This window comes from Leptonychotes weddellii, chromosome 5, assembly GCF_054177405.1.
Source record: "Leptonychotes weddellii isolate Sample4059 chromosome 5, ASM5417740v2, whole genome shotgun sequence".
Classification (NCBI taxonomy): Eukaryota; Metazoa; Chordata; class Mammalia; order Carnivora; family Phocidae; genus Leptonychotes; species Leptonychotes weddellii.
The window spans coordinates 106,669,455-106,696,693 of record NC_138373.1 but is presented as its reverse complement, the minus strand read 5'-3'; the positions used below and the strand labels follow the sequence as shown (position 1 = coordinate 106,696,693).

The following is a 27,239-nucleotide window of genomic DNA, read 5'->3' as shown; positions in this document are numbered from 1 at the left end:
GCAGAACCATGCTTAGGGCACAGAGCAAGTTTATTTGGTGAATGCTGACAGCAAATATCATCCAAGAGAGACGAGCTGGCGAAGGTGCTGTGACAAGAGGACCTAGGACGCCTTCAGGGCTACATGTAGTCTCACACAGGGGAAGACACAGGGCTCGAACGTCCTCAGCCATTCAGCACCATACGGACGAGCTCTGTGGATCAGAGAGACGGGTGAGCCAGGGAGTAGGGCTGCGGGGAGGGGTCCACCAGGGGCCAGGAGACCATAGGACCACAAGGGTAGCACAGGAGCGTGCCCGCAGAAACCAACCTTGGCTTTGCAGAGGAGCCACCTTGAGTCTGCCTAGTTCTCTCGGCCCCCAGCTCCCCTCCCACCCACTGTTAGCTCCTCCACCCCACCCTGAGCAGCAAGGACACAGCAGGAGGCAGAGAAGTTCTCAACTACACCTACAGCTACTGTCAGCCATTGGCAGGAGAAGACAGAGGTTTGGGTTAGGGTACCTCCAAGCTGCCCAGCAGAAGGAAGAAGAAAAGACTAATCAGCTATAGCAGCACGATGGGGCAGGCAACCAACCCCCCTATGCAACCACCTATCCCCAGGGCCAAAGGATCACCCTGAAGCAAGACGGGGACAGGCCGGTGCGAGTTCCCAGACACTAGCACCCCAGGCCCTATAAGCAAAACCTCAGAGCCCATTCTAGGAGAAAAGGAGGTACCACACCCCCAGGCTGTCTTCCTCTTTGAGGAACCCCTCCCCTCCCCTCCCCAGTCAGCTCCATGCAGAAACATGCTAGGAGGAAGTCAGATGGTAGTAGGGGTAGGGCAAGGGCTAGAGAGCAGAGCTTGGGCAGAAAAACACTGGGGAGGGGGCAACTAGAGAAGGGGAGGCTGGGAGGAGCCGTACCCGCCCCACTGGGCCCGTCACCCAGACAGGATATGCCTCACAAATGCTGCAGGAAGGAAGAGACATTCATGGTGAAGACCAGACACAGACATGGGGTGAAGGGGTCAGGCAGTAGGGGAACAGACATTCCCTTGATTTGACTCCCCATTCCTTCCCCCCCACACCCCCCCTTCACACATTATCCCTTCCTTTCCTGTCCTATTCCCATGGCCTCCCACTCCTGGGCCAGGCTGGGCCCTGCTCCTTGCCTCCTGGCTTTCTGGAGCCCAGGGAGCAGGGAGAGCCCCAAACGCCAGGCATGATCTGCCTGGACAACTTGCTTCACGAGAGCCCCAGTTCATCCCTCACCTTCATAGTTGATACAACCATTGCTGTCCTCATGTCCTGCCACCAGCATCTCTACTTCTTCCTCCGTCATCTTCTCACCTGCAGAGGGAAAGAGAAAAAGCATTTTGGGAACTGGGTGGCAGGTGTGTATCAGGTGGCACCTCCGCTCAAGGAGCAAGGGCAGAGCCTTACCCAGGGTGACAAGAACATGCCGGATTTCAGCACCCATGACCGTGCCATTCCCTTCCTTGTCAAACACCCGAAGGCCTTCGACATAGTCCTCATAGGTGCCCTGGTCCTTGTTCTTGGCCACAGTCTGCAGCATGGGCAGGAAGTGTTCAAAGTCCAGCACCTTCACATTCATCTCTGCCATAAAGGAGGTGGAAGGAAAGTCACACGGGTTCTCAGGACTGAGGAGATTACGGGGACCACAAGTGAGCAGGTGGCTCCCACTCAAAGCAGGAGAAATCTGTGGGATTTGCTAGTTGAGACAAACCTGCTTGAGTTCTGGGCCTATGAAGATAAAGGGAAGCTCTCAGCTGAAGAACTGTAGACCCATTACCACACTGAGAAATTGTTCGTGAGGACCCTCACCATCACTCTTGGGGTTCCCCAGGACCTTGAGCACCTCGGCGTTGGTGGGGTTCTGGCCCAGGGCCCTCATCACATCCCCACACTGGCTGTACAGGATCTTGCCGTCCCCTGTCCGGTCAAACAGCTGAAAGGCCTCCTTGAACTCTGAAGATTCAGATACACATCAGCACTGACCATATGGGGGTTAACCCATACTCTCTCTCACAACCCCTTCTGCCCATTCAACTTTGCTCATGCTGAGGAAACCAGGTATTTGTATCACTGTACACCCAAGTCCAGTAAGAGGGACCTAGTGTCCCTGCCTCCCAACACAGGTGTCCCACATAATGACACAGCCTTCCTCCCCCCTGGGCAGAACGGTAACATCCATTCACAGGCCCCTGTGCCTACAGCAAGCCTGCCCAGCCTCACTACTCTGCTCAGGGCAGGAATTTGCCACCGCCCTGTCTGGGTCCTGTCCTTATAAGGAAGTGGGAGCAGCAGCCTGGGACTGGGGTCATCCCAGCCTGCCACTTCCAACCCCTCCTGTACAGAAAGAGACCTTCAGAGGGTACAGCTGTGAAGTATCCTCAGCAAATCCCCCTGTCCCCATTTCCTCAAAATTCCAGGTCACTGCTTTTTACAATCTTAACAATTCCAAGCTGGGGCGGGGGTTATCACAGGAGGAGAAAAGAGGCAGAAGCTGATTAAAGGACAGGACCACAGGCAACTTAATACACCCTCCCCACACCACACACAGCAGGCATTAGGCGACCAAGTTGTTTCACATACCCACACCACCTAAAACTCACCCGGGGCTTGGGGCTCGGATCTAGAGTGGAAGGGGAGGGAGGAAGAAAGAGTGAGAAAAGAAAATGGAGGATCCAGAAAGAAGGAGAAGGGAATCCAGGAAGTACTTCCCTGGGGGTGCTGAAGAGATGACAGGTTGGGGTTAGGAGGTAGGTGCTAGAGGCGGGGGTCCCTCTCCCTAAACATGACCTCAGTAGGGGTCAGAGATTACTTACCTGCAGTCTGGTCCTCGGTGAAGTCACACTGCTCAGAGAAGAGGGGAGCAGTCAGCATCTGAACCCCAATCCCCCAAGCTTCCATCCCAGTCCCACAAACTCCTGTTCCGTGCTGGGGGACGGACCCCCAAACTTTCCAACCCCACCCCCGACCTTCCAGGCCCTCAGGTTCCCTTTGCAAACCCCTACCCCCGACTTCCCGCCTCTCGCCCCAAATCCCGCTCATCGTTCCAGGTCCCGGGCCCCACCATCTTGACGGCTCCGCTCCGCGGGACCTTTTCCTGCAGTAATGGCTCCGATTCCCGGCCCAACCCTAGTCTTAGTACGTCCCAGTGACGTCACCCTCAGCTGATCCAGCCAATAGGAGTCCCGGCCTGGCTTTATGCAGATAATATCGCTACATTAGTAATGAGGTGGGCGGGGCCCGCTGCTGCTTCCTCCCGCATAGCTCTACCTGGGGGGAGGAAACTGCCGAAGCGGGTCGAGCGGGGCGTGTGGAAGCTGCTCCTCCGTGCAGCGGGAAGATCAGAGGATATCGGATTGGGGAGAGGAGAGCCCACCCTGCCCGCCCCCCCTCCCTCCCTGACCCCCCTTCCCCCCTCCCCCCCAGTCCCACGACTGAAGAAAGCAACAGTCGGACGCCTAGGGAGGAATCGTCTCTTTATTTTGAAACAAGAGGTGGCCTCCTAGTGGCAGGAACGTGCTTCCGCCTGCCGGAGAAGGGGGGCAGTGTCCGACCCCGCTGCATCTGTGGAAAAAGACGAAAGCTGCCAAGGCCTGTCGCTCGCGCGCAGCAGGACACGAAAACGCACTTCCCTGCTTTTCTGCCCTGGCTGCGGGAAGGAAAGGAAACTTGCCTCTCCAGGTGGGGTGTGGGGAGCCCTACCTGGAGAGCTCAGACGCTTAGGATGTGCTTCAGGAAGGCTGTAGAGAGGAGGCAAGAGAGGTTCAGAAGCAGACCCTTCGATAATCCATCTGATTTTAGACAATCCAGGCCCCGGGTGTCCCCACCCACACACCGCGAGCCTTCTGCCTCCCCTCCTCCCCTGTCCCTTCTGCTCCTTTGGCTCCTCACCTTCATAGTTGATGCAGCCATTGCTGTCCTCGTGTCCTGCCAGAACAGTCTCCACCTCATCTTCAGTCATCCTCTCTCCTGAGCCCCAGACATAGAATTTTAGTCCCTGCCCTCCCTCCTTCCCCAGCCAGGCCTTTCTCTTCTGGGTGGTACCTTCTCTTCTCCCACCCTTGGAAACTTGCTCATAGCAACAGAACCCCAAAGGGATCCTCTCCTTGTAATGGTAACAGCTCGAATGTGTCCCTGCATCTTGCTTTCCATCTCATCTGCATTAGCACCTGGTGAAAGCTTTGACAGAGGGGAAGTGGATTCCAGAGGGTTAAGGGGCTACAAGATCACAGAGCACAAGCATCTCTTCCACCACAGAACATCAGGTTTTCCACCTCATCCCCTTTCCTCTGTCCTTTGGGAGGCATCTGCATGTACCCTCACTTCACCTCTTGCAGGAAGAAGCCCTTCAGATTCTGCCCCCATGGCTCTGATCTTCTCAGTCTCCTGCCCATGACCTATAGGCCGATAATCCTTCCCTGGCTCTGCCTACTTGGCTAACCTTCTTGGTCCACCCCCTCCTCTCCAACCCACAGGAGTTCTGGTCCCTGCCTCACCCAGGGTGGTGAGGACATGTCTGAGCTCTGCTCCCATGACTTTGCCGTTCCCCTCTTTGTCAAACACCCGAAGCCCCTCCAGGTAGTCCTCATATGAGCCTTGGTCCCGGTTTTTGGCTACGGCCTGGAGCATGGGCAGGAAAGTCTCAAAGTCCACACGCCGGGACTTCAGCTCTAGAGGTTAGAAAGGGGAGGGAGAGGTCACTGTAGAGTCACCTTGCACCCAGCTCCCATCCCTACCACGAAGGCTTTCATCCTGTTGAACATTCAGTTTGTTTTTCTACCCGGAGTTTGACAGTTTTTGAAGTCCTGAGACCCACCCCAGTATCCTTTGTCACCTTGCCAACATTCCTTGGTTCCACCACCACCCCAAAAACCCGCATTGTTCCAGGCGTCCCCCTCACCATCACTCTTGGGGTTCCCCAGGACCCTGAGCACCTCGGCGTTGGTGGGGTTCTGGCCCAGGGCCCTCATCACATCCCCACACTGACCGTACAGGATCTTGCCATCCCCTACTCGATCAAACAGCTCAAAGGCCTCCTTGAACTCTGAAGTATAAGAAGAGGTCAGTGTTGGGACCAGGGTTTCCCATCACCACCCCTCCCCCACCCCGACAGAAAGGAGGTTCAGAAACTATGTGCTAGGGCTGGGCAGAATAGGGGACACAAAGACCACTAGCGTGGAAGCTTTCAAGGTTGGGACTGGAGTCAGGGGAATAGAAAGAGGATCTGACCAGGGGCTTGGGACTAGACCGTGGAGCTTAAGGGACCAGCTTCGCCTCACCCTCCAGCTGATCCTTGTTAAACTCGATCTGTGGAAGAAAAGAGCAGGTGAGGAGGGATGACAGGGCTCATTCAATCTCTCTCCAGCACTCCTCCCAACCAACTGGCAGCCACTTCTGGGGAGGGGCTCAACGAGACCAGGCGGGGAGCCCAGCCACCTCAGTCCCATTCCCAGCTCTGGACCTTGGGAGAATCCCAAGAGGGGGAATTATGGGGGGGAGGGTTTCCTGGGAACAGGGTTAATCCCATGCCACCTGTTTCCCTCCCTCCAGGGCCCTGAGCTCTGCATCCCTCACATAACTGGGGACTGAACAAAAGCTAAATTTACCCCTGGCCCCCAGCTGTGATTGTCTAACAAGTCTGTCCTCTTCAGCCTTCCCTCCTGGGGTTCAGGGCTGTGGCTTTTAGAATTGAACTGTCAGCCAGAAACAGGCACCAGTTCCCTCTCTTCACCTTGAAACTGTCCTCAGAACCCAGATGTTCCCCATCTCACGGGTCCCTGCCTCCAGCACGGGGGTCAGTGAGAATGTGTGTGTACGTACCCACACACATGTTATAGGTTAGAGGGAGAGAACAAAAAAGAACAGCAGAGTCATAAGCCTGGATGCTTCCAAAGGGGGGACTAAGAGAAATCTCTAATTTAATCTGTCCAGTGCTTACTAATTCCCTGTCTTCTAGATACCCCCAAATCCCCTAGGCTGTTTCCCACCCTGTATCATCCCTTCCAAATTCTTTCCTCACTTTCCCGGGACTCACCACCACTTTGGAGAGATCGATGGGGGGCTCCTGGGTTTTCTGAGGGGCGGGAGGGGCAGCTGGAGCTGGCTCAGCCTTGGTCTTGGCTGGAGGGGCCCCTGCTGCTGGTTTGGCAGCAGGCTTGGCAATAGAGGGTCCCGCTGGTTTCTTCATGGGAACATCCTTCTTGGGAGGCATGATGTCCGGTGGCCAAAGGACAGTGTGCCGATGGGGGCACCCATCTCTGTTTAAATAGCCAGGGAGTCTGGGATGTCAAGGGGCGGGGGCGGGGGCAGGGAGCCAGTTGGCGGTGGGGAGGGTGAGATAGAGGAGAGATATGCTGGCCTGCCCTGGACTCCTATGGTTCAGGACTCCTGCCCCAAGGTCTTCTCTCTTCTGTTCACTCGGCCCCAAATGCTGGCCAGAACAATGGCCCCTTTGGGGGCAGGGGAAGGAAGCCAGAGACTGCCCAGAATGAGGGAGTTAACCTCCGGGGTAAGGATAGGATGCTTGCCAGTGACAGACACTGACATAGGGGTGAAGCAAAGAAGAGGATCCAGGTATTCCAGGCCTCAAGCCCCTGACACAGAGTAGCCCTTTTTTCTAGCAGCTTTAGGTTCTTAAAGGCTGAGGCAGGGAGGGGGGCCTTGTGAAGTAGGATTGTTAAAGTGGGGTCTGGGAGGGGCACCTGGCTGGCTCAGTCAGTAGAACATGCAACTCCTGATCTCTCCGGGTTGTGGGTTCGGGCCCCACATTGGGTGTGCAGACTACTCAAAAATAAAATCTTAAAAAAAATTGGGGTCTGGGAGCAGTGAAAGGTGAAAAAAACAAGCAGGTCCTCCACTTCCCTCTGACCACGGTTGAGAAGCAGGGGTAGTTGACCCCACAGACTAATAATCCCCAAATCTTACAGTCCCTGCTGCCCTCCCTCCCAGCCCAGAACTGGGATTGTGCACAATGTAGATAAAGAATAGTAACAGAAAGAGGAGTGTGACACCCCCCATTGTCTCCTTTCCCAGTATTGTATTAAGGGTGAGGGTGGGGGCAAGGATCAGGTTTAACACCCACCACCCATAATCCCAAGGAAGGAACCCTTTTGCACAAGCCCATGGTCATTCAAGTCCGACAAAGGCAGGGTGCCTGCTGAACTTGCAGGGACTCACTCTGTGGTGGCACCTGAGGGGAAGGGCAGGCCCTGAGAGGCAAAGGACCTAAATTCTAAAATCTCTAATAAAAAGGATGTGGGAGGTCCTATGGGCTCTCCAGGTACTTAACCCCCAACCAGAGAATAATAACCCTGACACTGGCGCCAGGTCCCAAACCTTGCCGGGGACACCAGGGTAGGGTCTAAGTCAGAGGTGGGTTGGGAGAGGGGAGAGGTTGCTGGCTATTTTGTTCTAGGGATAAGGAAGGAAAGGATTTAGGCAGCGTTCTGAGGAAGATAGTAGTGATTCCACTTAGACCCTGGGGTTCAGAGAGTTGAATCTGTCTCCCACTTGCAAAAAATGCGTCTGAATCTCATTACTGAACATTGTCCCATTTTAGAAAAATCAGAATCATTCCACCCTCCCAGAATACATCACACACACACACACACACACACGCACACGCACGCACGCACGCACGCACACCTTAAATCAAGCTTAAATAAAGGAAAGAGTCCCTCCGCAGCTCCCAAAAACTCACCCTGCGGGGTCCAGGTAAGGGCGGAGGCGGGGCGCTGGGAGGAGGCTGCGGGCCCCGAAGGGTTAACTCCAGCGGCCTCGAAGCATGCCGGGAGTCGTAGTCCTCGAGCGCCCGCGGGCTCACGGGAAACGCGGCTCTCTAGCTGGAAGAGGACGCCCAAGCAGTGGCTTCCGGCAGGTGGCGGCCGTTGGTGACTCAGGCAGTTTTGGCGCTCTTCTTGTCCCGGAACTAAAAGGCAACGATCAACTTACAGTCCATTCCCCTGACCCTAAAACCGTGCGGGGGCCTCCCCCGCACAAGGGATGTCTCCCTTGCCCAGCCGTGCGTTCCCCGTTTGGCGTGGGCTGGGGTATGTGCCCGGATCGGCCGGTGGGAGAACGCCGAACCAGGGGGAAGGGCGAAGCTGCCGCAGGCCGGGTGGAAGGCGCCGTGGCCGGCGCTCACTGCCGCGGAGACAGTGGTGCGGTCGGCTTAGCTTAACCTCGCGGTTTGGTAGTAAGGGCAGAGGCCACTGAGTTGCTGTGTGACTTGGGACAGTAACTCCAAGGTTTTTCTTTTTCTTCTCTTCTTTTTTTAAATGAGCTGGTAGTTGAAGTAAATGTTAAGATTTGGAATTAAGCATGGTCACCTGCCCCAGTTTCTCCCACGTTGAAGTTTCTCCATACTGCGGCCGGGACCTCGCGGGCCCGCCTGGAACGGAGGCTTGGCCGTCCGGCCCTTTCAGTCTGTGACATCTCTGCCAGCGTTGGACACCTCATTCCCCAAACCATTATCAGAGGTGCCACCTGTGCTGGGAGGGAACCAGCCGGTCAGGCCCTGATACAGGAAGTGCCCTGGCCGTGCCCCTGGGGCTGGAGGCTGGGGCTACCTGGGCGTGCAGGCAGAGAGGTTCAGAGTAGAAAACCCACCCAAGGTCGGGAGGGTGAGGTATAAATAAACTTTATGGGCAGTGAGTGATGTTTGGGGTTGGGGCAAGCTGCTCGGAAGAGTAAAAATGTTAGCAGCTATCCCAGAGGCCACCACCGAGCCCTTACCGCTGGAGGGGCTAAATTATCTCAGGCAGCAAAGGGGGAGCTTAAGAGAATGGGCTCACACCCCTCAGTTTAGATTGGAACCCAGGTTCTACCAGGTATCTGCTGGTAACCTCTGGCAAATGTAGTTACCTCTGTGTGCCTCAGTTCCCCCATCTGTAAAACAAGGATAATAGTACCTAGCTCATAAGGCTGTTGGAAGGAGGAGATGTGTTAATATTTGTAAAATAGAATGGGCCTGGCACAGAGTAAGTAGTATGTGTTTGTGAAATAAATTTCCTTTACTCTTCCCAATATATGAAGTAGTTGGTATTTCCCCATTTTATACCCATAAAGGATCACTGGGCCTGAAGAAATGCAGGAAGAAGAAATATGTTTCTTATAAGTGTTTGGTTACAAGGCTGTGAAGAGCTGTATCACAAATGCCTTTTTGTGTCTTTCATCATGTCAGCAGTAGTTGATTTGGAAAATGTGGTTTATCTGATTTTTTTTCCTCTTCCCCTTGGTCTAGCTGTAGCCCTCTTTTGGCACTTTGTCAAGTAGAAGCGGTTATGGCATCATCTGACTTTCTAGCATTTTTGTCTGCTTTATAAAGAAGTAGTGCAGGGGCGCCTGGGTGGCTCAGATGGTTAAGTGTCTGCCTTCAGCTCAGGTCAGGATCCCAGGGTCTTGGGATCGAGCCCCGCATCGGGCTCCCCGCTTAGTGGGAAGCCTGCTTCTCCCTCTCCTACTCCCTCTGCTTGTGTTCCCTTTTTCGCTGTGTCTCTCTCTGTCAAATAAATAAAATCTTAAAAAAAAAAAAAAAAAAGTAGTGCAAAGAGAAAACATGAAGGCTTTTGGCAAACAGATTGGAGGAATGGCCTTCATTTTTTGTACATTCTTGTCTTTTAATCATAAATAATGCAAACTGTACTGAACATGATCTTAACCGGGCATAGGTGATTTCTACAACATGTATGTGGATTTTCTGTGACAAATGCCTCTCTCCTCTCTCCCCGCATAGCATGTGACATGTATGTTTTTAGGGATTGCATATTTATTCTAATATTACTTTCAACATAAAATAATTAGAAAGGGCAAGTCTTTAAAAGTAAAAGAAAAATACACATTAAAACACCTAAGAACAGGGCGCCTGGGTGGCTCAGTTGGTTAAGCAACTGCCTTCAGCTCAGGTCATGATCCTGGAGTCCCTGGATCTAGTCCCGCATCGGGCTCCCTGCTTGGCAGGGAGTCTGCTTCACCCTCTGACCCTCCCCCCTCTCATGTGGTTTCTCTCTCTCTCTCAAATAAATAAATAAAATCTTTAAAAAAAAAACAAAAGACTAAGAACAGGGACGCCTAGGTGACTCAGTTGGTTGAGCATCCGTTGAGCATCTGACTCTTGATTTTGACTCAGGTCATGATCTCATGTGGGCTCCACTCTGGGCTTGGGGCCTGCTTAACGTTCTCTCTCTACCTCTGCCCCTCCCCCCTGCATGCCTGTGCATGCACTTTCTCTCTCTTAAAAAACAAGAAAAAAAAACCAAAAACTAGTAGAACAACTTTAGGAATTTCACGGCACTTATAGATCTTCAGTTACTTGAATAATTGTGGGTTCACCCTGTAGAGCTTAACTATAATTGTGGGTTCACCCTGTAGAGCTTAACTAGCTCTTTGAACACTAGCTAATGTGTTAAGGTGCATAATAGTTTAGGAAGAGAGAACACTATTTCCTAAGTAAATAGGAGAGAATTTATTAGGAAAAATGTCTTCAGTCCTTTGGCATTTTGACCAGGAAGTGGTATTCATGGTAACCCATAACCAGGATGTTTTATGATACATGAGTAGTTTATAAAGTCTTTTCCAAGTCCCATTTTTTTAAAGATTTTATTTATTTGAGAGAGAGAGCACAAGCGGGGGGTGGGGGAGGGGCAGAGGGAGAAGCAGACTCCCCGCTGAGCAGGTAACTGGATGTGGGACTCCATGCCAGAACCCTGGGATCATGACCTGAGCGGAAGACAGACGCTTAACTGACTGAGCCACCCAGGTGCCCCAAGTCCCATTTTTGTAAGCCCACACTAGATGCAAGATACAAGCAGAAAAATACATTTTATGGTAAGTACGCTAGCTTCATTTTTTTAATGCTCTAAAACAGTGGTTCTCAGACTTAGCTGTTCTTCAGAATCTCCTGGGAGCTTTGTAAACAGACAAACTTCCAGACTCTGCCCCCAAAGATTCTGACTCTAGGTCTGTGTTAGGGCCTGGGAATCTATTTGAAATATTTTTAGCTACGGAAAGGACAGAGAACAAACTAACATAGGTAACTACAGCTTTAATAAGAGGAGTGATGTTTTCAAAATGTGCATTTGATCATGTCATCTCCCTACCTAAAATCCTTCCATGTGTTTTGATAAAGACTAAATCTTTAGTTGGCCCGCAAACCCCGACAGCTTCAAACACTGACTGCTTGTTCCGGCCCCACCTCTATACTAGCCACATCTACTAGCGTTCAGATCTTCAAAGGGGCCATGTTCCCTTTTCTCAGGTTGTTGCCACGTCCTTTCTGTCTCTGCCCCCTCTCCCTGCCAACACACACTCTTTCTAGGGCCGAGCAGAGTACAGTGCCTGGCATGTACTGGGCAGTCAAATATCTGGAGAATGAATGGCTATCTGGATAAAAGGGAACTGACACTAGTAAGTTACTTATAAGGAGATAGATTCGGGATTCAGGAGATCGAGAGAGTTCCCAGGTATTTTTACCCTATAGTAGAACATGAGGTGATTGATTTGCTAAAAGAAGAAAGAGGAGGAGGTGGCTTGAGAAAGTCGTGAAGGTTTGAAACAGGTGTGATGAAAAGCGGGAGATGGCTTACTGGGGACCCCGTCACAGATACTCATTTGACATTTCCCGAGTGTCTGCTGTGTGCTCCCTGCATGAACTTGCTGGGCAGCATGGAGGGCGGTTGCTGTGGGAGATCGAGCTTGTAATGGAACCAACCCACGAGGGAGTGATCTCCTCCGTTCAGCAGTACTCAGCTGCTTGGATGAATGAGCTAGAACAGTGTTGTGGGGTAGGGATGATGGATGACCATGGAAGCGATTGGGAGTCTGAGTCCAAGAGGGTTTGTGGTCTGGGCCACATAGAGAAATGAGTATAAAAGTGGCCTATTGGGGCATCTGGCTGGCTCAGAGGATAGAGCGTGCGACCCTTGATCTCAGGGTCATAAGTTCAAGCCCCACATTGGGTGTAGAGCTTACTTTAAAAAAAAAAAAAGTGGCCTATTAGATTGAGAGACTATAGAAAGTCACCAACAGGCTTGGGTCTCGAGGTTGAAGAAGTAAGATAGTTGGAGAAAATAGTGCATTTGAGATTAAAATTTCAAAGGATATAGAGGAAGACAGGAACTAGGTTGAGTGGCCATGAGAGTGAATGATTGAAAGGGTAGGGAGGTGAAGGTTATTGGATCTGAGGAGAATGTTCCTTAGGGCTTTTTCAGTTGCAAATAGCAAAAATCTGACTAAAACTGGCTAACCAATAAAGAGGATTCATTGGCTTATGCAATTGAAAAGTCAAGAGGTAGGGTGGGATTCAAGTTCATTTTGATCCAGAGATTTCATGACATCGCAAAGGGATTTTCTAATTTTCTTGTCACTGTCCTCCATTTGTTAGCTTCTTACTTGGATTCCCCAGCTGAGCTGCACAGGTATCACATCCTTATACCACAAGAGGAAGAGAGGGAGCTTTTCTTTTTTTAATTTGGAAGTATTTATTATTATTATTTTTAAATAGGCTTTACGTCCAACATGGGGCTTGAACTCATGACCCTGAGATTAGGAGTCTCATGCTCTACTGACTGAGCCAGCCAGGCGCAGCAGAGTGAGCTTTTCTTCACCATCGGAATCAGTTCCTGAACTTCACTCTGACTAGACTGACAGAAAAATGCCCATCAACCCTTGAATTAATCACCATGACTAGGGAAATAACGTGCCCTGTTTGGCTTAGGCATGGGGGTTTTGCCGGCCCCTGTGACAAAGAGGATGGTGTTACTCTGACGGGCCAGTCAGGGTTTGTCTGCCATTGGAGGTGTATTGGAGTCAGTCCAAATGGGGAGGAGTAGAAAGGACATTGGGGAGGGAACCTACATTGTCCACCCCAGTGAGGAACTATGATGTTAATTATTGAATAACCTACATTATACATTGAAGACGCCAGGATGGCAACAGTATTCCGGGTGCCATACCCTTCAGTAACTATTGAGTGCCTGTGTATTTAGTGAATGACCGAGATGAGAGAAGGTAGAGACGGTGTATCAGATTGGCATCAACTCCAAAGGAGCTGAGATTTTTACTGCTCTGAGAATAACAGTGGGGAAGCAGCATTGGGATGCAAGGAGAATGTGGACCCCACCTCCCAGAATAAGAATATGGGGTTCACGGAAGGGAGCAGTCTCCCCTTGAGGGTGCTCCAGGTGAGTGAGGTCTCTTGGGAGGTGAGCCAGATTTCAGAGGAGGCCAGAGTGAGCTCTGTGTAAATAAAGGTAAAGAATTTTAAGGGGTAGAGTGGGTTGGAAGTGTTCGGTAGACATAGATTTGCAGAGGTGATATAAGGCCCCTCAGATGCTCTCTTAGCTCCCCTTTATGCTTTGTACCTTTCTTATGTTCGGTTTTGTGTATATAATCACTCTTATTTGCCTGATCCTAGATTTTTAGTCCTTTTTCTTCTTTCTATTGAGGTATAATGGACATGTAACATTAGTTTTAGGTGTGTAACATGATTCTGTATTTTTATACATTGTGAGATAATCACCACAATGAGTTTAATTAACGTCCATCACCACACATAGTTAGAAAAAAATTTTTTTCTTATGATGAAAACTTATCTCTAATCTTAGCAACTTTCAGATATGCACTACAGTATTATTAACTATAGTTCCGATGCACATGTACATTACATCTCCAGGACTTATTCATTTTATAACTGGAAGTTTGTTCCTTTTGACCCTCTTCGCCTACTTCGCCTACAGTCGGAGCTGTCCCTCCCCTCCCCGCACAACCATTCTGTTTTCTGAATCTGTGAGCTCAGTGTTTTGTTTTTACAGTTAAGTGAGGTCATACAGTATTTGCCTTTTTTTTTTTTTTTAAGATTTTATTTATTTATTTGACAGAGAGACACAGTGAGAGAGGGAACACAAGCAGGGGGAGTGGGAGAGGGAGAAGCAGGCTTCCCACGGAGCAGGGAGCCCGATGCGAGGCTCGATCTAAGGACCCTGGAATCCCAACCCCAGCAGACGCTTAACCGACTGAGCCCCCCCAGGCGCCCCTTGAGTAGGCCTTTTTTTTCTTCTTTAAAGATTTTATTTATTTATTTGACAGAGAGAGACACAGCGAGAGAGGGAACACAAGCAGGGGGAGTGGGAGAGGGAGAAGCAGGCCTCCCTCGGAGCAGGGAGCCCGATGCAGGGCTCGATCCCAGGACCCTGGGATCATGACCCGAGCCGAAGGCAGACGCTTCACGACTGAGCCACCCAGGCGCCCCAGTATTTGCCTTTCTCTGACTTAACTTCATTTAGCATAATGCCCTAGAGGTCCATCCATATTGTTGCAAATGGCAAGTTTTCCTTTTTTTTTTAATGGCTAAATAATATTTCATTGTATGTATATGCCGCATGATCCTAATTTTTAAAATATGTATTCCTTAATCAAGCTAGTTTTTCCTCCTTATGTTAGTCACCTCATGGCCTTAAAAAAGGCTGCTTCAGCTCCAGGCGTCACATCCTTCCTACAGTGACCCAGCCAGAAAGGAAGGAGGCAGTGAGGGCTTTCTTCTGTTGACACTCCAGTCCCCAACTGACTTCCTCTTACATCTTACTGACTAAAGCTGGGGCTACACAGAGCCACCCCAAGTTACAGGGGAGGCTGGGAAAGAGCATCTAGCAGAGAGGATCGTGATGAGCGCCCCGGGGCCGGCACGCTGCCACCAGGAATGCTCTGGGATTCCGTGTGTCGGGAAGAGGGGAAACGGCTGTTGGGCAGTCGACAGTACTGCTACACCCAGTGGACCACAGCCCGTTGGGCCTGTAAAGCCACATTTCTTTTTTTTTTTTTTAAAGATTTTTATTTATTATTTATTTGACAGAGAGAGAGAGCACAAGTAGGCAGAGAGGCAGGCAGAGGCAGAGGGAGAAGCAGGCTCCCCACCGAGCGGGGAGCCCGATGCGGGGCTCGATCCCAGGACCCTGGGATCACGACCTGAGCCGAAGGCAGCCGCTTAACGACTGAGCCACCCAGGCGCCCCGCCACATTTCAAGAGAGTAGTATTTGTGGGGTGCCTGGCGAGCTCCGAACCTATGACTCCTGATCTTGGCTTGTGAGTTCGAGCTCCACACGGAGGGTAGAGATTACTTAAATAAATAAAACTTAAAAAAAAAAAAAAAAAGAGGGTCATATTTGCAGACATTGGTGACAGTGTCCCCGTGCGCAGTGGTATCTACCTTTCTCCGGAAGAGGCAGGCATCTTGTATGTGTTAGTGTCCAAGGCCGGCTGTTTGAGAAGTAACAGATGTACATTTGTTTAATTCTTGTGATTAATGACCCTTAATTTGTTCCATCTTTGTCTATATAAGTACAACAATGTACTGAATTGTGTCTCGTCTTGCATTTAGTATGTAGATCAGTACCTCCTCCCTTATATGCCCCTAACTGGCAAAGGTTGGGAAAGATTAGGGACCTTCTGGATGGGAGAATTTGTGCCATGTCCTCTAGTTTTCTGGAAATGTAATTACTTGAATGATGAACTAGACCAAGAGTGCTTCTTAAAATCACACACATTGCAAGATCCCTGTTTGTATTATCTGAAGCCAGCTAGGCCAGCAGGCCTTGGGCCACATGCCCAGTATTGAACAACTCGCTAAGAGACTTTAGAAATGTAAGTTTCTCTGCCCTGTGTTTTTTGGGTTTTCCTTCCTTAATTAAGTTTCTGGGTTGGGGGGAGGGCAGCTGTGTCCTCTTGCTCATGGTCAAGGCTTGAGAATCCTCTTTAAAAAAAAAAAAAAGATTTTATTTATTTATTTGACAGAGAGAGAGATAGCGAGAGAGGGAACACAAGCAGGGGGAGTGGGAGAGTGAGAAGCAGGCTTCCCACCGAGCAGGGAGCCCAATGTGGGGCTCGATCCCAGGACCCTGGGATCATGACCTGAGCCAAAGGCAGACGCTTAACGACTGAGCCACCCAGGCACCCCTTGAGAATCCTCTTAAGTTGATGGGAAGGAAACGGAGACAGCAGAAGACCAGCAGTGAGTACACAAGAGTTATTGAAAAAAAATAGGAGCTTCGTTCATGGGTGGCGTGAAGTTTAAATTCAGCTTTTGCTAATAAGGTGAATTTTGACAACACCTTGTGGAACTGAGTTTAGTTTTTCCCCCTGAGCCTTTCCTCTCCTCCCAGTGGACAGCATCCTAAGGTTTATATTCTTCCAGAGAAGATGATAAAGCATCCCCCCCCCCCCCAAAGGCAGTTCTGAAATCACCTGGTCCACTGAGCCTATTTTCAGTAATCTGCTCTTCCTCCCCACCCCCTCCCCACTCTCTTTCCATCTGGTAGTTGGACAGAGTGCAGCTTCTCTAGCTGCCATTTAAGGAAGGGTCCAAAGGGAGCAGAGCTCAAAGTGAGCATATCTGAATGGTTAGAAAATATTTCTCATTTTGCAGCCCATCACGTAGGCCTGAAGCCTTTGTGGATATGGTGACACCTGCCACTAAGACACACTGTGGTCCCGTGCTGGGGCGCAGAGCTTCCAGGTTCATGGCTTAGGAGTCCTTTCCCTGCACAGCCCACGAGATCATAACGGACAGCGGACGGCAGACGGGTAACTGCCTTCATTCGTCCCTGTGACTGGGAACGAGTCTTTCTTTCTTTTTTTTTTTTTTTAAAGATTTTATTTATTTATTTGATAGAGAGAAACACAGCGAGAGAGGGAATACAGCAGGGGGAGTGGGAGAGGTAGAAGCAGGCCTCCCGCAGAGCAGGGAGCCCGATGCGGGGCTCGATCCCAGGACCTGGAATCATGACCTGAGCCGAAGGCAGATGCTTAACAACTGAGCCACTCAGGCGCCCCGACTGGGAATGAGTCTTACTGAGAAACTCAAAAGGAGCCACTTCACACAGGTCCCTTGACCATCCTCAACGGAACCAACATTGTCAGTGGCTGCATCCACAGTAGGTTGTGACCACTAATTAAATTGACATGATTCATAAATCGAAAGCCTTTTTTTTTTTTAAGTTTAGCTTGCATTTTTTCCCTTTTTTATTTAAAAAAATTAACATTGACATAGAACATTACATTCGTTTCAGGTATACAACATATTATTTGTATACATCTCAAAATGAACAGTAAGTCTAGTTAACAGTTAACATCTATCACCTTCCGTAGTTACAAATTTTTTTCCTTGTGATGAGAACTTTTCAGATCTCTTGCCTTAGCAACTTTCAAATATACAGTATGGTATTATTAACCATAGTCACGATGCTGTACGTTGCGTCCCAGGTCTTATTTTATAGCTGGAAGTTTGTGTCTTTTTTTTTTTTTTTAAAGATTTTATTTTTATTTATTTGACAGAGAGAGACACAGCGAGAGAGGGAACACAAGCAGGGGGCGTGGGAGAGGGAGAAGCAGGCTTCCCGCCGAGCAGGGAGCCTGATGCGGGGCTCGATCCCGGGACCCTGGGATCGTGACCTGAGCTGAAGGCAGACACTTAACGACTGAGCCACCCAGGTGCCCCGGAAGTTTGTGTCTTTTGACCCCCTTCACCCATTTCTCCCATCCCCCAACCTCCACCTCTGGAATCACCAATATGTTCTCTGTATCTATGAGCTTTTTTTTAGTATTATTATTAGATTCCACATGTAAGTGAGATCATACAGTATTTGGCTTTGACTTGTTTCACTTAGCATAATGCTCTCGAGGTCCATCCATGTTGTTGCAAGTGGTAAGATTTTCTTCCTTTTATGACTGCATAATATTCCGATGTGTGTGTATGAGTGTATGTGTGTGTGTGTATACACACATGCACACCCCACATTTCTTTACCTATTCATTCTTCAGTGGTCACTTAGGTTGTTTCTCTGTCTTGGCTATCGTAAATAATGCTGCAGTGAATATGGGGGTTCAGGTATCTTTTTGAGGTAGTGATTTCCTTTAGATGTATACCAGAAGTGGAATTGTTGGATCACATGGCAGTTCTATTTTAATTTTTTGAGGGCCCTCCATGCTGTTTTCCCTAGTGCTTGCACTAGTTTATATCCCACCAACAGTGTACGAGGGTTCCTTTTCTCACCCACACTTGTTTTTTCTGGTCTTTGTGATGATAGCCGTTCTAACAGGTGTGAGGTGATGTCTGATTGTGGTTTAAATTTGCATTTCCCTGATGATTTGTGATGGTGACTATCTTTTCAGGTACTTGTTGGCCATCTGTACATCTTTGAAAAAATGTCTATTCAGATCTGCCCATTTTTTTAATTGGATTTTTTTTTTTTTGCTATTGTGTTGTGTGAGTTCTTTATATATTTCAAATATTAATGCCCTATCAGATTTGCAAATATTTTCTCCCATTCGGTAGTTTGCCTTTTCATTTTGTTGGTTTCGTATGCGGTGCGGGAACTTTTTAGTTTGATGTAGGTGATTATTTTTGCTTTTGTTGCCTTTGCTTTTGGGTATCACATTAAAAAATGTCATTGCCGGGCGCCTGGTGGCTCAGTTGGTTAGGCGACTGCCTTCGGCTCAGGTCATGATCCTGGAGTCCCGGGATCGAGTCCCATATCGGGCTCCTTGCTCGGCAGGGGGTCTGCTTCTCCCTCTGACCCTCCCCCCTCTCATGTGCTCTCTCTCTCTCTCATTCTCTCTCTCAAATAAATAAATAAAATCTTAAAAAAAAATGTCATTGCCAAGACCTGTGTCAAAGAGCTTATCGCATATTTTTTCTAGTTTTGTGGTTTCTGGTCTTTTTTTTTTTTTTTAAAGATTTTTTATTTATTTGAGAGAGAGAGAGAATGAGAGAGAGAGAACACACGAGAGGGGATAGGGTCAGAGGGCAAAGCAGACTCCCTGCCGAGCAGGGAGCCCAATGCGGGACTCGATCCAGGGACTCCAGGATCATGACCTGAGCCGAAGGCAGTCGCCTAACCAACTGAGCCACCCAGGCGCCTGTGGTTTCTGGTCTTACATTCAAGTGTTTAACCCATTTTTAGTTAATTTTTGTGTAGGGTGTAGATAGTGGTCCAGTCTCATTGTTTTTGCCATGTGGCTGTCTAGTTTTCCCAGTGCCATTTATTAAAGAGACTGTCCTTTCCCCATTCTCTAGAATACTTGGCTCCTTTGTCATAAAGTAGTTAGCCTTACGCAGATAACCCCTGCTTTGTGAAAGTTCACGTTAGGCCACTTTGCTTTTAAGAAAGACCTACATTAAGACTTGTTTTCACTAACCAAAAGAAATCCGAAGGGAATTTTTGCTTTTACGAAGAAGGGTAAAAAGCAAAAATGTCATTCAGCTTTTGTTTTGCCAGTGAGCCATCATGGAGGCAGTGAGCACCCCACACTGGGAGAGTGGCCCCCCAAGTTTCTTCCTAGGCATACATGCAGCATCCGAATGCCAGAGCTTTGGACTAGGAGCATCTGTGCTTTATTTGAATTTATTTTGTATGTCCGTTAGCAAGATGTGTCTGAGACGCCTAAAAGAGATTATTTGTGGGGTCTGGGAATTCTCAAAAATTTCTCCGTCTAAATTAACGGTAATTGATTTTTCACTTTATATCAGTCATTTTGGTGTACAAAAGGTTTCACAGGAACGCTGTACTTTCAGATAGCAGGGGAAGCCTGTATGGTGTGGGTTTGTTTCTGGGCTCTCTGTTCTGTTTATCTGTGTGTTTTTATGCCAACACCATACCGTTTTGATTACTGTAGCTTTATCACATAGTGTGATGCCTCTGGCTTTGTTCTTCTCAAGATTGCTCTGGCTGTTTGGGGACTTTTGTGGTTCCGTACACATTTTAGGATTATTTCTGTGGAAGATGCCATTGGACTCTTGATAGGGAGCGCATTGACTCTCTAGCTTGTTTTGGATAGTATGGCCATTTTAACAATACTTGTGTCCCTGAGCATGGAATGTCGTGTCATTTATTTGTGTCTTCAGTTCCTTTCCTTAATGTCGCAAACTTTTCAGTGTACGGGTCTTTCACCTCCTTGGTTAAATTTATTTCTAGGTATTTTATTCTCTTTGAAGCAACTGTAAGTGGGATTGTTTTACCTAATAGCTGTTGGTGTATAGAAATGCGACAGATTTTTGTATGTTGATTTTGTATCCTGCACCTTTACTGAAGTTTTAGTTCTAACGGTTTTTTGGTGGAGTCTTTAGGATTTCCTCTATGTAATGTCACCTGCAAATAGTGACAGTAGGCTGGATTCCGTGTCCTTAAGAAAAAGAGCCACAGGGCGCCTGGGTGGCTCAGTTGGTTAAGCGACTGCCTTCGGCTCAGGTCATGATCCTGGAGTCCCGGGATCGAGTCCCGCATCGGGCTCCCTGCTCGGCGGGGAGCCTGCTTCTCCCTCTGACCCTCCTCCCTCTCATGCTCTCTGTCTCTCATTCTCTCTGTCTCAAAGAAATAAATAAAATCTTAAAAAAAAAAAAAAGAGAAAAAGAGCCACAGCTGGTTTGAGTATAATGTTTAATATAAGATAGAGGATTGGCAGAGTTGGTGCAAAACCAAGAGATTCAGTTCTAGTCAGTGAGTTAACAGCCTAGACACCTGAACCAAATACCGGCCCGGCTGGCTCCAGTCCTCCAAGGCCCACCGCAAGGCACCAGCCAGAGGCCCAAGACTGATAGAGATTCTAAGTCTTCAAGTAGTGGCTGAGCGTTCTCGTTCCCAGAGTGAATCAAAAGACTGGCCCTAGTCATCACAGCAGGTGTAATTTTCGGGACAGACTTGAGGAGAAGGGGGGCGCAGAACTGGACACGGGGACCTGGGTTACCGTACGCTGACGACACGCAGTAGTCCCAGAGGCTCTTGGCTTGAGTGGTTAGCCCGTCCACCTTCCCACCCATGGCTCTGCCCTCCCTGACCGTGCATGGTAGGGAAGGCGGCCATCCGATTAAGGAGAAGAGGTCTTTCCAGAAGCTGTATTTGGCATGAGCGAAGGCCACTGTTGGCGCTGCCAGCGGCCGGCACAGGCACAGAGGGCCCTGAGGAGTTGGGGTGAAAGGAGGAGACTGTGCAGGCGGAGCGGGAAACAGCCAGCTTGGCTCTCTGCCCCGGGAGCCCAGAAGGATAAAGGCCATGCAGTAAAGGGCGACATGTGGTCCTCCTCTTTGGTCAGGCAAAGGCCCCAGCACGGGCCTGGGAGGTGAGAGGGCTGAGGGGCACAGACTCTGCCCTCGGGCCCTAGCTTTAGGCTCATCACATTGAGGTGGTGATGCAGCGAGGGGCAAGGCAAGGAGACGGTGGTCAGGCTGGGAATCTTTGGCGCCTAGGAGCTGCCCTTGTCCTTGTCATCCACGAGGTCATACCTGTGGGAAGAAGCAGAGAAGGCTCAGGCAGAAAGGGGACTTGCGTCCTCTTAGAAATGAAGCATGACCCAAGGGCTCCTGTACTGCAGACAGTCACTGGTTCTCCCCTCAGCATGCATTCTTTTCTCCCTTCCCATGGTTGGGATTTCTCCTGCTTAACTCTCCAGGCCCACCCCCAGCCCACCAGATACTCACCATTGGGCCGCTCCCTGGGAAAGGTCTAGCTCAGCAAGGTCCAGCTGCACCTGCATTGGAGGATGGTGGGGGCCAGATGTTACTCTGAGGTCTCCAGAGACCACATCCCATCGTCACACACTCCTGCTCCAGACCAGTGCCGAGGGGATCGGCTCACACGTATAGGAGTGTCACCTGCGGTGCTTCCTCCCTAAGTCCCTGAGGGATGACAGCCTTGCTCCCAGCAGCTCCCAAGCCTCACCTCCGCCTTGCTCATCCTCGCCCTCTTACCTTCCCCAGCAGCTCACGCTCTCTTGACATGAAGGAGGAATTAGACTTCACAGAGACGTCCAGCTTTCGCTTCAGGGCCTCATCCAGGAGCAGTTCCCACTCAAATCTGGCGGAGGGGGGTGCGGGGGGAGCTGGGTGTTAGAGGCAGGGGCTCCCTCCCGAGCCGCCCAGCTCCACCTGAATGCCTACTGACTGACCGTTCGTTGAAGTCAGGGTTTAGGGTCCTCTTCTTCTGTGAGGTCTTCCTCTTGGTGCCCCGGTTCTTGTCTGGCAGTAGCAGCAGTGACACGTAGGGGTCAGGGGGCTCCCGTCCATTCTGTCGAAGGGCCCTGCACAGGAAGATGAAGGTGAGAAGGCAGCCCAAGGGGAGGGCGGCCACGAGCCGGGACGGGAGGGCGCACGGGGGTCTCACCGGCAGCTGTGAACGATGCTGACCAGCTTCCGGTCTTCACTGTAGTACCAGACGGTCAGTCTCACCTGGCCCAGCGGCCCGGCTGGGGCCTCCAGCGCGCTGTGGGGAGACGGAGACAGGGCTGGGAGGAGGCAGGGCCAGGGCGCGCGCAGCTCATCCTCCACGTTCCGGCCCCTCACCTGTCACCGTGTGGCAGGCGCTGCCGCAGCTCTGGCGCTGAGGAGGCGCTGGGCGGGAGCCCGCCGCCGAGCTCCGGGTCTTCGCTCAGAGAGGAGCGGCTGCGGCTGTGCGCTTCCACTCCCGAGTGCTGCGACGCCAGGATCTGGGCAGGCGAGAGGGCGGTGACTGGGCCGGGCCCCGCTCAGCGCCCTGGCTGTGAGAACACAGCCCCTGGTCTCCGGCCCCCCTCGGCCCGCCAGGTCCTGGCACTCACCCCAAGCTGTGCCCTCAGCAGCACCTGCCCTTGACCATTGTTAAGCATGAACCAGCGGTCCAGGCAGAGCTGGTCAGCCGCGAGTAGCTCCGAGAGGGGCAGGGAGAACGAGCCCAATGTGCCCATCCCCTCACCCCGAACCTGTGGAATCAAGAGGCAAACGACTTAACCCTGGTGTTCTAGGTCCAAACGCTTGGGTGGTTTTGGAGAGAGACTCCCCTTTGTGACGGCCACAGGGCAGCCATGTCGCTGGCCCCGCTTCCTTTCCTAACCAGACTGGACTGTGCTCTACTTCCTAAGCTGTCACAGATCACACCCGAGGGCTGTAATAGCTGCACAGGGTGGAGAAAAAGCACAGCAAACGTGGAATTGCATGGCTCCTGCCCATCCACCCCTCATTTCCACACTCCAGATGGACGGACCTGCAAACCCTTCCTGTCTTCCGAGTTCTAGCATCATTCTAGCTAATACGCCTGTATCTCTCCCGATTTGCCAGCTTCAGTGTCTCCTCATTCCCGGCTGTGCGAGGGCAGGAACGGAGCTCACGGACATCTCTGCTAGTGCTGGGAACAGTTACGTTATTCTTTTTTTTTTAAAGATTTTATTTATTTGAGACAGAGAGAATGAGAGACAGAGAGCATGAGAGGGAGGAGGGTCAGAGGGAGAAGCAGACTCCCTGCCGAGCAGGGAGCCCGATGCGGGACTCGATCCCGGGACTCCAGGATCATGACCTGAGCCGAAGGCAGTCGCTAAACCAACTGAGCCACCCAGGCGCCCCAGTTACGTTATTCTAAGGTCTCTTGGTTTCTGTTGACGTAATTCTCTAATTATTTTACCAATTTCAGAAGGTCTTTGACTCCTCACACTCCAGAAGAGGAAAAGCATCCCTATATTACCTCCAGCCCCCTGTCCCGGCTCCCATACCTCTTTACTTTTGTTCACCCTTCAACCCCGTGAAATCCAGTTTCTACTCCATTCGTGCCACTGAAGTTGCTCCAAATATCAGTTACCTCCGTTTCAAAGTCAGTCATAGTCATCTCATTTTGTTTCTCCGAAACATTTGGCCACTTCCTATCTTTTCAGACCCGCTTCTGTCCTGGCAAATGCCCCCCTGCCCCGGCGACACCTCAGGCCCTTTGGCCCTCTTCCTCCGTCTGCTCCATCACTGCGTCACTGCTCAACCGTCCCTCCTGGGTCTTCTCACTCTCTAGGCCCTCAGGCTGCTTGTTCACACCTGGGACTACAGGTGCTACGGGGGCTTGCCCATGGTGCTCAAACAAGAGGGAGAGGCAAGAACACCATACCTTCTGAATGGCTGTCTCCCCTTGGATGGTCTCAGAGATCTCAAATTCAAAAACTCCTGCTTTGCGACTGCCTTCAGCTCAGGTCATGATCCCGGAGTCCTGGGATCGAGTCCCACGTCGGGCTCCCTGCTCAGCGAGGAGTCTGCTTCTCCCTCTGACCCTACCCCCTCTTGGGCTCTCTCTCTCTCTCACTCTCAAATAAATAAAATTAAAAAAAAATTTTTTTTAATAAAAAAAAAATAAAATCTTTAAATAAATAAAATAAATACCATCGGCCTTCACCATGTCTTGCTTCAGAGCCTGATAGCTGACCTCCCTGCCTCCAGCACCATCTTCCTTCAGTCCGCCCTTCGCCCTGCTGTCAGCAGAATCTTTGTAAAGGGCAAATCTGGGTATGTCACCCCTCACTCCTTCAAATGTTTCCCTATGCCTTTAGGATAAATCCACATTCTTAACATGAGTCAGGAGCCCTTTTGCTCCTGCTCCTCTCTGCCTCTTGGATCTAGTTTGCCGTCTTTCTCCTCATTCCCTTCTCAGCCTGAGACTTTTCCTTCTCTTCTTGGTTGGAGCCTGTTTACCCTTAAGCTCCGGGGTCGTCTGGGGCTGCGCTCCTGTCTCCGCCATTTCCCCACAGTGCCTTTCACCGTGGCACTTGTCAAGATAAGAACTAAATCTTCTCTCTGAATACCCGGTGCGTGGTTCAGTGCCTAGCCCGTGGTGGCAAAATGTTCATAGAATGAATTTATGGTACCTGCAGCTCCAGGCTCTCAGTGTTCGGTTTCCTGATGAGAAAGGAGGCACTCTCGTCCCAGACAGGGGCCGAAGTTTGGGCAATTATCTGGTGGAGATGAAGGGTTATGGTCAGTGCTTGGAATGCTCTCCTCTGCGGCTCTCATCCCTCCCAGATAGCCCTGCGTCATTTCCTAATACCTTCGTCTTATGAGAAGTATCTCCGACGGTTAGAGTAGCATAAGGGCTGGGAGGCTTGGTCCCTTTTCGGAGCTAGAGAGAGAGTATCGCGTTGAATATTTTTTTTTTTTTAAGATTTTATTTATTTATTTAACAGAGAAAGAGCACAAGTAGGCAGAGAGGCAGGCAGAGGGAGAGGGAGAAGCAGGCTCCCCGCTGAGCAGGGAGCCCGACGTGGGGCTCGATCCCAGGACCCTGGGATCATGACCTGAGCCGAAGGCAGACGCTTAACCGACTGAGCCACCCAGGCGCCCCTATCGCATTGAATATTAAATACGGTCTTACACGGTGAGGCCGATCTCCCGCTCCCCTCACAGATCACATCCCCGGCCAGCGAGCAGGTCCCCGTGGTTACTTGACAGCCACCACCCTCCTGGCCTGGAAGAGACCATTCTTCCCACCCCAGCACCACCCTGGGAAAGAGGAATTTGGAATTTACTACTCCAGATGGCCCAGGAGCATCCAAACCTGAGGGAGGCGGAGGAAGGGCCGGGGCTATGGGGCGCGGGGAGTGGCTCTCACCGGCAGCTCGTCTGCCCGCTCCAGATACACCGACAGCAGGGCCGCCGCCAGCTCCGCGCTCTTCTGCGTCTGGATCAGACTGTTCACCTGCAGCACCTGCGGGAGGACACGGCGGGCTTGCGGAGCCGAGCCGGACACGCCGGCGCCCGCCGTGACCCAGCCGGAGCCCCTTCCCTACCTCCTCTAACTCGGCGGCCGTGGGCCGGGGCGTCAGACGCTCCAGACGCAAGTGCAGGCGGCCAGATGGCACGTCCTCCAGGGTCAGCCACTGCGGACGCAGGCGGGCTTAAGACTTCGGGGGGTGGGGACCGAGGGGCTAGGGGACTGAGACGTGGGTCACGGTCAGGAGGGGTCACGAAGGCCTTGCTCACCTCATCGAGGAAGCCGGTGTTGAGGACTGCGGTGAGACTCACTTTGCACCTGTGGAGGAGAAAAAGAGACCAAGAGGCCAGTGGTCAGAGCCAAGCCTCCATCTCCCCAGAGCCAGACTCCCGTGGCCTGTGGAGGCCTCGCCTGCCTTCCCCTCCGGACCCTCACCCTCTCACCTGCCCAGAAAGTCATCCTTGTCCAGGTCTTTGTCAAAAACCTCAATGTCTAGCTCTTGGCCTGGGATTGATGTGACAATCACCTAGTGGGAGAAAACAGTGCAAAGACGGGTTGTGTCTTTTTCTTCTTCAAATGACTAGGAACCTTGCCCTCAACCACCCGAACCCCAGAGGGCTTTCGGACCACTCTGAGAGCTAGAGGGGAGAAGAAGGGACTCGGAGGAGTCCTGGCTGCTCAGTTCTGACCTCAAAAACCTCATTCCAGCGGGGATTGAGATCTTCCCGAACAACACGGCTCCGGAAGCTTCGTCCTGCCAGCTTTAGTTTGACATAGGGGTCTGACTTGCCCTTCACCAGTCCCCCCAAGAAACGGTCTTTGGCAATCAGATCCTGGGCCTCTAATACATGGATCCGAAGCACATTCTGCAAAAGGGACAGATAGAGGCACCAGATGGCAGTCAGAGAGAAACCTGTCAAAACCAGCCCTGAACCAGGCTTTGCACACCTAGGAAACAGACCCTAGCTAGTCCTTTCCAGATCTAGACTCACCTCTGTCCCAAAGTGACTATCAGGAGTAGTGTGAGAAGGTCGAGGTGGGACATCCACGCTGCTGCCTGTCTGGGGGCTCTCGCTGTCCAGGTCCCAAGCCCCAGGAGTTCCAGGCACAGTGGGAAAGTGCACTTCTGATGAATCCAAGTACAAGATCTGGGGAGGGTGGTGTACTTGTCCAATCGAAGAAGCACAGCGAGCCATCAGCAGGCAAGGGATGTGGGGGTTGGGGGCAGAGCAGAGGCTCGGAAAACAGGTCCCTGCCTTGGCTGGGCTCATCTCTAGAGGGTTCCTTCCACACTCATGCTACTCATACACCATTTTTTCCCCAGTTTGGTCAACAAACATTTTTTTGTGTGTCTGCTAGGTGCTTCCACATAGACTAGCTCGTTAGGTCTTAGAGCATTCCTCTTCTTTACTCCTAGTACCAAGGAATCTACAAGGCCCCTCACCACCCTCAGCACTTCCTCTGTCTCCGTACCCTCATAACCAGTTTCATGTAGAGCCTGGAGTTTGGGCCAGAGCTGCTGAGCTGGAACCACTGGTCCAAGGTGAGTTCAGGGGCAGTCAACAGGCGAGCCAGCGGCAGGGTCAGTGCCCCTAACGTCAGAGCCCTGGAGTCATCCTTCACCTAGAGGCACAGGAAGAGGAGGAAGAGGGGATGTGGTGAAGTAGGAAAACAGAGACATAATCATTTCAATGAAGCATCATTGACCATAAAATCACTCCTTTTATTTTTTATTTATTTATTTTATTTTTTAA

At 50.9% G+C, this 27,239-nt stretch overlaps 3 protein-coding genes and 1 non-coding gene across 5 annotated transcripts in view; all 4 read right to left on the bottom strand.

Annotated features, from left to right (window-relative positions):
* Positions 1-12: 12 nt before the first annotated feature.
* On the bottom strand, positions 13-3,204 carry MYL6 (myosin light chain 6). Of its 2 annotated transcripts, XM_006728775.3 has the most exons (7): positions 3,077-3,204; positions 2,829-2,856; positions 1,825-1,968; positions 1,423-1,596; positions 1,252-1,329; positions 904-949; positions 13-193 (listed from the first exon to the last, which is right to left on the bottom strand). In XM_006728775.3, the coding sequence occupies exons 1-6, from the start codon at positions 3,077-3,079 to the stop codon at positions 921-923; spliced, it is 456 nt and encodes a 151-aa protein (XP_006728838.1). In that variant the 5' UTR covers positions 3,080-3,204; the 3' UTR covers positions 13-193; positions 904-920. The 2 variants fall into 2 exon arrangements, with proteins under 2 accessions (XP_006728838.1, XP_006728837.1); XM_006728774.3 differs by lacking the exon at positions 904-949.
* A 267-nt stretch (positions 3,205-3,471) lies between these two features.
* Positions 3,472-7,859, bottom strand: MYL6B (myosin light chain 6B). Its single transcript, XM_006751835.3, has 8 exons — positions 7,712-7,859; positions 6,047-6,269; positions 5,292-5,319; positions 4,913-5,056; positions 4,509-4,682; positions 3,904-3,981; positions 3,715-3,752; positions 3,472-3,576 (listed from the first exon to the last, which is right to left on the bottom strand). The coding sequence occupies exons 2-7, from the start codon at positions 6,221-6,223 to the stop codon at positions 3,724-3,726; spliced, it is 630 nt and encodes a 209-aa protein (XP_006751898.1). The 5' UTR covers positions 6,224-6,269; positions 7,712-7,859; the 3' UTR covers positions 3,472-3,576; positions 3,715-3,723.
* A 4,658-nt stretch (positions 7,860-12,517) lies between these two features.
* On the bottom strand, positions 12,518-12,590 carry TRNAR-CCU (transfer RNA arginine (anticodon CCU)). The gene has a single exon. It is a non-coding gene; the product is annotated as a tRNA-Arg (tRNA).
* A 7,829-nt stretch (positions 12,591-20,419) lies between these two features.
* The window catches only part of ESYT1 (extended synaptotagmin 1), a 13,800-nt gene continuing 6,980 nt past the window's right edge, over positions 20,420-27,239 (bottom strand). The window contains exons 16-31 of the mRNA XM_006728772.3: positions 26,959-27,108; positions 26,478-26,633; positions 26,175-26,351; positions 25,929-26,011; positions 25,755-25,803; positions 25,562-25,651; positions 25,384-25,479; positions 24,823-24,894; positions 24,644-24,730; positions 22,589-22,729; positions 22,335-22,477; positions 22,156-22,254; positions 21,941-22,072; positions 21,744-21,849; positions 21,474-21,523; positions 20,420-21,278 (exon numbers count right to left, since the gene is read on the bottom strand). Of these exons, the coding sequence (XP_006728835.1) occupies positions 21,239-21,278; positions 21,474-21,523; positions 21,744-21,849; positions 21,941-22,072; positions 22,156-22,254; positions 22,335-22,477; positions 22,589-22,729; positions 24,644-24,730; positions 24,823-24,894; positions 25,384-25,479; positions 25,562-25,651; positions 25,755-25,803; positions 25,929-26,011; positions 26,175-26,351; positions 26,478-26,633; positions 26,959-27,108 (1,671 nt within the window). The 3' untranslated portion in view covers positions 20,420-21,238. The remainder of the gene's footprint in view (positions 21,279-21,473; positions 21,524-21,743; positions 21,850-21,940; positions 22,073-22,155; positions 22,255-22,334; positions 22,478-22,588; positions 22,730-24,643; positions 24,731-24,822; positions 24,895-25,383; positions 25,480-25,561; positions 25,652-25,754; positions 25,804-25,928; positions 26,012-26,174; positions 26,352-26,477; positions 26,634-26,958; positions 27,109-27,239) is intronic.